Source organism: Corvus kubaryi, unplaced genomic scaffold (assembly GCF_017639235.1).
Source record: "Corvus kubaryi isolate FWS band 111438036 unplaced genomic scaffold, C.kubaryi_AGA036_p1.0 split3-73, whole genome shotgun sequence".
Taxonomy (NCBI): Eukaryota; Metazoa; Chordata; class Aves; order Passeriformes; family Corvidae; genus Corvus; species Corvus kubaryi.
The window spans coordinates 4,808,186-4,819,001 of record NW_024582091.1 but is presented as its reverse complement, the minus strand read 5'-3'; the positions used below and the strand labels follow the sequence as shown (position 1 = coordinate 4,819,001).

Here is a 10,816-nt window from a genome sequence, read left to right as displayed (position 1 = left end):
TGATGTTGGCTTTGGTCCTTTCTCTGTGGTTTGTGTGAGCTCTAGGTCCCATAGAAGGCGCAACACTTCTGCAGAGAGGATGCTACCACAAACCAGCTTTGAGACCTCAATTTGTAACATTTCACTCAACATTTCTGATGTCAGCATTTTTAAAAAGATGTTCTATATTTTGAATGAGAAATGTTAGTAACAGTATGAGTCAATGAAGAATTGAACACCGAAATGAGCTGAGCTTTAAAAGAAACATTTTATTTGGTAAAAAATAAAAGTAATAAATTATGTCAAGGCAATTTTTGGGCTGTATTTTTACATACACAGTATATCCATAACATAGCTGCTATGTAATACAGGAATTCCATCTTAGGAAAAAAAAAGTTTACATATCAAGTAGTTTTAAATGAAACCAGCACAGTCCTTTACATCTGTCAGTACCAAAACCAATTTGATGGAATTCCTTTCCCATGCTCCCCACCCCCCAAAAATTACTCAGGAAAATCCATTCTGGGTCTTCTGTATTTGTAGCATCCCTCATTCTTCTTTTGCATTATCTAGATTAGTGTCTCTCAGCTTTTTTTAATCAGAGAGTATCTGATAATTATGTTTCCTGCCATGTTGGTGCACCAGCTTTCATTTTCAACTGGTAAAATATTCAACTGGTAAAACATTATTAATATTTACTTGTGATTTCATCTTCTGATTTTACTTGTTTCTTTTGCTGTATGTGAAGATATCTGCATATACTTTTTAGTTTTGTCTGTTTTTTTAGTAATTCGAATTCACATCCATATCCTCTTTTGAAATCTTATGGATCATCACAGATCCACACACTCTGCTTTAGATTAATCTAAACTCTGAAATCAGAATAATATTTTCATACCAGCACATGTGACATTTGAAAGAAACATATCAGACATGATGCCTAAAAGTGGTGTTGCCATGGGTCAATATTACACATGACCCAAACAAAAAAATGGAACTACACAGTCAACAGTTACCCACACTACATCAGCTGGGATTGCTCTGAGTTTCACACCAAAATCTAACAAAACACATATGCCTGGTACGCTTTATCCTGGGATAGCCTAGTTTAAAAATCTAAGCATGTTTTTAATGCCTCATTGGAATAGTTCTTCAGAGTAATATTCAAGAGCTTGGGAAGCTTTAGACGATCAGTCTGAATTTTGAGTACGGTGATTGCTAAATGAGGAAAGAACAGACGTAGAACAGACATGTAGGAGTCCAGTGTTTGAATGCTAATTAACTAGTTGCATTCATTTCTCAAACAGAATAAAATATTCTCACTGGTGCTCAGTCTTTCAAATATTTCTACTTCAACTATGTTCTGGAGAGAAAAGAAGTAATTTTTCTCTCAGCTGTACTTACACATGGAAGCAACACTGTCAAAATAAGCATGTATCATGGCCCCTGCATCAGAAATTATTAGTTTTCCCTGCAACTATCTTTTGCACTTAACCATTGAATTTTTAGATACTTTAACATATATGGTAAAAGATGCATAGCCTTCACAGAAGCTTCTTGTGAAGGGATGTCAAGTAATTTTTAGCAAACCAGATTCTCCTCCAGAAATACACAGAGAGATTTTGAAAAAATCCGCAAAGATATATATGACAAAAAAAATTAAAAAAAAAAGCATTATGTCTTTTGGAAGAAGGGACAGGCAACTCAGGACAACTACAAGGATATTGTGAAGCTTTGCAGGGAGAAAAGTAGAAGGGCCAAAGCCCATCTGGAACTTAACCTGGCCACTGCCATAAAAGACAATAAAAAAGCTTTCTATAAACACCTCAGCAACAGGAATGTTGAGAAGAATCTCTATCCTTTCTTGGGTGTGGGGAGGAAACATAGTCACAAAGAATGAAGAAAACGCTGAGGTACCTAATGCCTTCTTTGCCTCAGTTTTTACTAGTAAGTCCAGTTGCTCTCTGGGTACCAGCCCCCTGAGTTGGAAGACAGCGATGAGGAGCAGAATGAAACCCCCATAATCCAAGAGGAGATGGTGAGATACCTGATACACACACATGTCTATGGGGCTGAATTGAATCTACCCAGGGGTACAGAGGGAGCTGGCAGAAGTGCTCACCAAGCCCCTTTCATTTACCAGCAGTCTGGTTAACTGGGAAGATCCCAGGTGACTGGAAGTCGGCAAACGTGAAGTCAACCTACAAGGACCAGAGGAGGATGCAGAAAACTACAGGACTCTCCACTCTGACCTCGGTGCCAGCGACACCATTTCCCACAACACTCCCCTGGGGAAACTGGGTGCTCATGGCTTGGATGGGTGCACTGTTCCTGTGGTAAAAAACTGGCTGGATGGTCTGGTGACGAATGGAATTAATTCCCATTGGCAGTCTGCACAATGGTGTTCCTCAGGGCTCAGTGTAGGGGCAAGTCCTGCTTAATATCTTTATTGACGATCTGCATGATGGGATCACATGGACCCTCAGACAATTTGCAGATGATGCCAAGTTGGCTGGGAGCGTTGATCTGCTGGAGGGTAAGAAGGTTCTGCAGAGGGATCTGGACAGGCTGGATCAGCAATAGCGCGGCCAACAGGACCAGGGCAGCGATTGTGCTCCTGTGCTTGGTGAGGTGAGGCCACACTTTGAACACTTGTGTTCAGTTCTGGGCCTCTCACTACAAGAAAGTCATTGAGGTGCTGGAGAGTGTCCAGAGAAGGGCAATGGAGCTGGTGAAGGGTCTGGAGCACAAGTTTTATGACTTAAATTAGTCAACATCACAAAAGCAAAAATCAGAACTACTAGGTTTGCTTAACAGCAAAGGAGCCCTGTTCTGAGCTCTCCAAGAGCAAATGTTTTCTTCCATCCTGTTTCCAAGTACAGAAAAGCATTCTCAGAACATGCAACATCTTCGGCATCATATCAAAATGTGAAAACTGTAGACCTAACTGTAACTCTTAGAGTTGAAAATTATGAAAGATTTCAGACCCTATATAAAGGTACCCAGACATCTCTGTAAGCACCTCTCTGAGATAGGAATGAAATGGCATGACAGTCTTTTGATCATTGCGGTCTCCTCTCTTGTCACTGGGGTTCCAATGGAATATGTACTTACGCAAGTGAAGACAAAATGGGAGGAACATGCTTCAATTACCCATGAATTACTGCAGCTCTATATTGCTCTAACTATCCTGACTTAAATGAAAACAAACTAAAAAACCCCTAAGTACTGTACTGTGCAATACAACATTGATATGGGGAATAAATTACACTGAGTACCATAGTAACCGTACAGATCCCTCTGCATTACAGTTGCAAAGCTACTTGTTGGCTGTAAAACTCACCCCACATAATGTTACAAATGAAAAAAGATATGTATTTATCATACAGCTTAGTAGAGTCAATCTAAATTCTATTTTTATACTGCCCTGCAACAGGTTTTGGTATTATTTTTTTATAATGTCTTATAAGCCACAACATTTTTAAATACATTTCAGAAAGCTGAAAAATGATCAAACAGTTGTTGTCTTTGAATAGCAATTTTTCACCTATGCACAAACATGCAGTGCCTGATAAGCTTTTTGTTTCTCTCAAGGTTTGTCACAAGTACTACTCCCCTCATTTATTAGACAGCTGGCAACTTACTTCTTCTTGATTTATAACCTTTCTTCACATCTAGTTCGTGTTTGTTAGCATGAATAAAGAGTGCAGTGCAAGGTCATTAATAAGAGAACAACCAACAATTTTGCAATCTGAGAAGCAGTAAAAGCTGTTTATTAGGAGGCTGAAGAAATGAAGCAAGTTATTCACTGTGTATTATGACTGTATGCAGGGGTGGTTTATTTATGACAGAAACTGAATGAGCACTGTATGAAGAGCCTGCATCTCCCAGCTGCACTTCCCTCTGCTCCCGACAATGCTCCTGAGGGCCACTCTCAGCACTGCCTAACTCTGACCAGCTTTCACAGAGCTGCCCTCAGAGATGTGTGACAGTGCTAATGGAGTTTTATTTAATGTGGGAATGACTCGACATTTCTTCTGGATTTCACAACTCCCAAGCCATGTGGCCAAGTGGCCGTCATGCATGGCAACAGCTATTACTTCACAGCCTTACAAAACTGGGAGTGCATTGGGTGTGTGCAGGGTGGAAAATTTTAACATGCAAAGCACATTTAGGACACACTGAACGAAATGCATCTCCTTGGAAAGGCAGAAACATCAAGACAAGCTTTGGGAAAAAGAAGTTCAAAAAAGCAAACTCCAACTTTTCCCTCCAGAAATATGCACATCCTTTTTCTTTGCAGATACAACGTGTTTTTTGACCCCTATATTTTCCTTTTAATTTGACAGACAACTGGGTTCCCATGGAGACGTGAGGCAAATCAGACAGTACTGGTGAACATTTTCCCACAAACACAGGTTCTGGAGGGAACAAATGAACACTTGGTCCTTGCAGCACCTGTGGAGCTCCCCAATGGGCTTCCCAACCTTCAAAGCTGTAGCTGCAGGCAGGGCATCAGGCTGGTCTTCCCATGGTGTCAAGCAGAGCCTTATCCTCCCCAAGCAGCACTGGGTCTTGTAACATTTCTAAAATAGTGATGTCCGTACATTAAGTGTCTGATCCTACTTCCCCTGAGGTCTGTGGAATTCATGTCAATTAACCTCGGATCAAGCCTTAATGCAGACCATTCCTATGTGGGAACTCTGAGAAGAGATCTGAAAATGGAAAAAAGCTAGTTCTACCAAGATTTTTTTTTGCACTATCAAGTCTACAAGCAGGCTCTTCACTGAAGGCTCTAAATCTTCTGTGCAGATAAAAACCAGCAGTATATATCTACAAACACAGATGACTTGGTAAATTAAAATATCTGCCTTATCAGGACACTTCAATTAGCAATCTACTTTGAAAAATACAGTAAAATATTTCCAAATTGCATCAGTATAGATTTCCCAAAGTTTATGACAATATGGAAAGCACCGTCACTTCAAAACTCATCCCAAGACCCTTGTTCTCCCTCTCATTTCCTTCCCAAATACAGGTTTGCCTACAAGTGTATGTCAGAATAGGAAGGAAAACTAAAGATCTTCCTAAAACTACCCCTATCATTTTTAGCACCACTTGCACTTCAATTCAGATACTATCCTGGACAAATGTCTGACTGACTAAAAATTATGAAGTGCTTTAAAAAGTACAGTATGGCATTGCTGTTGGCTGCGTAGCTGTGGAGGTACGTGTGCCTATGTTGAAAACATGCCTCAAGTACTAAGACACTCCTTGTCTTGGGTATGAACATGCTACCTCTGTTGGAACAGAATATTTAAGTATAAATGTTCATTTGGGAAAAATACTAACTATGGCATTTCATCAAGAAGTGAACAGTTACCAGTGTTCACCAAGAAATTTATAACACCTTTTGTGATCACAGGTAACAGAGAGACCTAAACTTTCAGCAGAGGATTGACATGCAAGTCTTTGTCACTCTCATAAATAATAAGCACCCCCACAATGAAACAGTTACTGCTATGATGCATGAACCCTAATAAAGTTGCCTGAGAAAGAATAAAAAGCTGCTTAGTTGAAATCACCGATAATAACCACGGTGACTTCATGGGAACCAGAGCAGATTCTCAGCGAGAAGTAGATTTCCATGTAAAATCCATTCCCAGGGCCACAGGTGGATAAGACAAATGAACTTCATCCAACTGGTGCATGAAATGCCTTTTTGGTATTTCTTTCTAAAGAATGCCAAGCCTTCATGGTGGACTCCTCCATAGAACACTGTGGGACCTTTCAGATCTAAGACTGAACTTGTCTCCTAAAACATTCTCCTGAAACATGAAGATCTGTATAAGAATTCTAAGCTTTCAGCAGTGAAATTTCAAAAAATTCTGAATTTGGAACGAAACTGTCACAGAGAATCTTGCAGCTAAATGATTATGGAGTCCTTCTATGACACAAAATTCATACCCAGGATGGGGTAAGCCAGTTGGATGTTCCGTACACTGCAGATGAGACGTGGATGCCATGCTGCTGCCCAAACACATCACCACATCTGTTTTTATAAGCACTAACATGCAGTCACCTATTCTCGAGAAATTTTTTATGACACAGAGGATCAGATAAACCAAACGTGTCCCTTAGAATGCAGTTAGGTGTCTCAATCCCATCACTTAAGTTTAACATTTTCTACTATCACCCTTCACTGATACTCTCTTTGGCTTAGGAAAGGTGCCTTGTTTGATGTGGTGATTATTACAAATCTTACTTTTAGCTGCCTAATTCCTTGTGGGCTTGTAAAAGTCATCCTGACATAAGGCCTTTAAAGCCAGAGTTGCAAACAGATCTGGCAACATTTAAAACATTTAAAACTGCTGCATGTGAAACTCAAAAACTTACCTGAGAAGCGGAAGTCCATAGAAATTTTTTTTTAAACACCAAATAGAAAAATGTAATAAAAAAGCTTTTTTAAAGAAGACATTACAGAATACTGGCACGCTGTACAAATGTAATTAATCCACTGAAATTTAAACTAATTGTAAGTTATGTTCAAGGCACTTTTTTTTATAAATCATTTTTTTAATGTTCATTCTACATTCACACTAGTTTAACCACGTAAACAAGTCTGTGAAAACTCAGATTAAGGTCACTTTCAAATCTGTATGCCAAATACTTCAGAAAAATATCATATTACACGGAAAATTCAATAAAGTAAGATAGATCCATCTGCTGCCCAAACAGTTCAATAGCTGCTATGAGGTAAACTATTAACAAGATGAAACCCAAAAGAGGTTTTCAATTAAAGATAAGAAACATGCAATGCATTAACACTTGTGTTTATCATTTGGAAGTGTACATAAATGCTGAAAAATACAATTCACTATTCCTAGTGCTATCCTATTTTTGAAGGGAAATCTTTGGAAACAGTATTATCTGCAGTTTAAAAACATCCCCCATCTTTTTTACCCCATGCTTATTAATCTTACAATATGCTAGAATGTATTTTCTTCATAAGGAAAATGTATAAAATAAATCTTACAATATCAACACTATAAACAACTGCCTTGAGACATCTTCTGGACACAGAATTTCTGGAAAGATTTAAGTATAACAATTCTAGAATAATTATTTTTAAAAATATGTACATCCATTCCAATGTCCTAGACCGAAGAAGAAATCCAAGTAAGCTCTCCAAAAGTTAGCCACAAGTCTTTGTCCAGTTAAGATCATGACCAGCTTTGCCAGTCTTGCTGTATTTCAATATAATCGACAAAATTTTTACTTGTTTTTGTGTAGGAAGTTCCCAAACTTTTGCATAAATCCTCTCAGCTTATTTTCATTAGGCTGCAATGGGTGGTAAGCAGTTGAGTTGTAGGTGACCATGTGATTACTCCTGCCATAATTATTCCCTAAGGTCTTGCTTTTGCTATCTGCTAGATGTGAACTGCTGTTGGCTGCATTTCCTGCAGGTGGGCTGGCATTTTCCATCTTACAGAATGGCTCAAAGCGACTATAAACACGCCTCTCACTCAAACGAGATCTCAGCTCCTCTTGGTGTTTTGAGCCTGCCAGCTGTGATGTCATTGAACTTGCTCTTTGAAGAGCAGAAACAGGAGCACTTTCAGAAGTAGTATTCATGGATATTTCCTTTGCATCTTGATACTGAATCTGTTCTGTATTAAATCTTGGGGTAGATGCATCTCCTGCAGTTTCTATGAACTTACTTTCAAGGGGGCACAAGAGAGGACATTTTTTATTGCTCTCCTCAGATGGAGGTTTTGGAGATTTTGGCGATTTTGGAGACTTCGGAGATTTTGTTGGACTCCCGGTGACATCTTCTTTACTTCTGTTCAAACTACCTTGAGAAGTTGATGATGAATTTCTTTTTCTCCTTGGGGAAGAATCTGCCTTATTTTCAGAAATCTTTGGTTTTTGATTCTCATCTTCAGAAACCAATGTGTCAGAACTACTACACATTCTGTAAAAGGCAGGGCCTTTGTTTTTTGACAAGTTTTCCTTCTTGTCTGGCGTGAGATTAAGAAGTGACCGCAGTTTCTGGGATCCTTTCTTCAGAAAACTTGGGGAATTCTTACTTTCTTTCTTCGATGTGCAATCCTTACTAGACTCCTCCCTGCTGGCTTCAGTGAGAGCCGCCATGGAGATTGCCTTGCTAGCAGTCGGGCTAATCTTTAGCTCTCCTTTCATGTCCTTTTCCTCCTGTGGCAAGTGGTTGGTCACACTATGCAAACTTTTAGCACTCTTCAGCATTTCTCCTGGAAGTTTTGGACTAACTGGCTGCTTAAGTCTATGCCTAGTCAATGTGCTGTAAACATAATTGGATGCATGTTTGTTGGTACCAGGATCCAATATGGACTTTGAATTAAACATGGGAAAACTTCTCCTTTTGAGCATATTTTCATTTTGAAGGTTCTTCAAATTTTCTGCATGTTTGTCTGTGCAGAGTGTTGTGTACAGATACAGTGATGAGTCACCAGCTGCATTTGAATTTACACTAGGTTTTGTGTTGTCTGCAATCTGAATTCCGTGGGGTTTTGGTGCATCTGATTTAAGAGGAAAGTTTGTGCTAAGATCCTCTAAAATATTATCCACTCCATTTTCCACACTTGGGGCATGGTTAGATGTCCCTTTAGGCGTTGCACTTCCTTCTGACCCAATTATAGTTGAATTTGAAGAACTTGCACAGCTGCTTACTTCCTGCTGTTCAGGTAAAGTTGGCTGAAACACCAACGATGATCGCAAGCGAGAATGAGAGTACAGTGCATGAGCTTTAATATTTTCAGCTGTGTCGTAGCTATCGTACCTGTCACCCAAGGCTGACCCATTAGACTCTACTGGATAATCTGACTGATCATTCAAATATGACTTTATTCGCCAGTTACGTAGGAATGATTTTGTTGTGTGCTCAAGGGTTGGCATCCTCTGCTGCAGATGGCGGATATGATTATCTGTCCCATTAAAAGACCTCCGCACAATTGAATTTCTCTCTGCAAGATTTACCTTTGGTCGTGAGAACTGATCAGCAAAACTTTGCTGGGGCATATTGTAGTTATTTGCATATCCTCCTCGTAATGATGACACAATACTAAGGCTATCAGATGGCATCTTCCAAGTATTTGGTAAATTGTTGGTTCTGTTAATAGCTCTGTTGAGCAATAGGTAAGGTGTCCTTTCTGGCTTCTCCCCAGCATAACTATGTCTCTTCCAGTGCTCATTTTTTTCACTAGGTTGATACTGCTGGATTGGATTTTGAACATTAAAACCTGGATTAAATGGTTGCTTATTATAGGCTTGATTTCTCAAGCCATATTTATCTATTTCATTTACTGCGTATCTTCCACGAGTTTTCCAAACAGGATCTATTTTGAGAACCTTGTCTTGCCTACCAAAAAGGTTTCTTTGGCTAGAAACTGAAGCCAAGGAAGACACTGAGTGTTGGTATGTATCATTATCCCAGAGTGTCTTGCGACTGTTTACTCGCAGTAATTCTGGGGCAAATGAGCTAGGAACAGAAGAACGGGCATACAGTGTCCTGAACTCTTCATCAAAGGATTCCACAAGCTGTCCTGTGATAACTTGAACCATACTGAGGTTGGTTTTTTCAAATGACCACATGAAGCTGAAAGAAAAACAAATGACCATTAGATACAGTTCTTTTGAGCTAAAGTATCACACTAGTCCTTCTTGATAAGAAAGCTTTCACACAAACCTTGGGTTTGTAAAAATACCTTCTAAATAAATAAGTTGTGGGCATGATTCATGTAATTTGGACTCAGAAGGTCTAATCTAATACCAGTTAAACTCAGCTGGAGATTTTCCACTGATTTCAGTGGGAGCGGGAATGAGTCTATAACTACTCTTATAACTGCCCTTATAAAAAGTATCCTAAAAAAGTATTCACAAATGTAGAACAGTAAAGTACAAATACCTAATGGAACAAAATCACTTCTACAAAGACTACGGCAGGACTAACTATACCCACTGTATTTACTCTTCAGTCAGAGAATGTTACTGTGTGATTATGTTGTGATAACATGCAGGAGTGCTTCAGCAATTTTGAATGCACTTCATTCTAAACACTTTCAGAAAGATCAGCTCAGAATTTTTAAAAAGTTTACATTTTCTAGTATGCAAACTGGATTGGATATGAAAATTTCTTTTAATTGCAATGATAATGCTTTGATGAAGAAAATGTTTCTCTTTCCTGCCGTAAAAGACTGAACACAAGGTCAAAGCTAAGTAGATGCAATTATTTTACAGCTACAAAATGAGATAAATTAATATGTACATTAAGGATGCTGAAACAAGACTAATATCATGGTGTGTAAAGCATACAATTTGTAAATTACAACAAAGAAAAAATCTGTTTTGAAATCCTATTTTCATAAAAAAAGGAAAAAATCAATGAATTTATTCATTTGCATTTTTCTTCTAGATGTTAGAAAATAGGTTTGTTTTGTTCACAAAACCAGCTTGCTGATTAAGGGGTTTTTTTGCTGTCTTTGTATTTTTCAAGAAGTTATAGTGTATCAAGATTAAATCAAATTGTGCTGCGAATGTTTTTTTTCCTATTAATTCTCACAATTAAGAATAACACATAATATTTGAAAAAAACCCTGAACTTTAAATTTAGTTCAGTGACAGAGTTCAGAAAGACTTGTTTTTCCTGTTACAAATCACTAGATTCTTCCACAAAGAAAGCCTGATTTCTACAGAAATTGGTGATTCCAGCCCCTGTGGTGCAAGGTGTTCAAGCAGTGTTGTTTTTCAAAATGGAATGAGAAAACCTATCACATTCTCACAGATCATAACACTGGGTGCA

At 38.6% G+C, this 10,816-nt stretch overlaps 1 protein-coding gene across 3 annotated transcripts in view; it reads right to left on the bottom strand.

Annotated features, from left to right (window-relative positions):
* Nucleotides 1-223: 223 nt before the first annotated feature.
* Nucleotides 224-10,816, bottom strand: part of FAM83B (family with sequence similarity 83 member B) — a 56,045-nt gene continuing 45,452 nt past the window's right edge. For all 3 annotated transcript variants that reach the window (XM_042016923.1, XM_042016922.1, XM_042016924.1), the window contains exon 5: nt 224-9,613. In XM_042016923.1, coding sequence (XP_041872857.1) covers nt 7,255-9,613 — 2,359 coding nt within the window. In that variant the 3' untranslated portion in view covers nt 224-7,254. The remainder of the gene's footprint in view (nt 9,614-10,816) is intronic.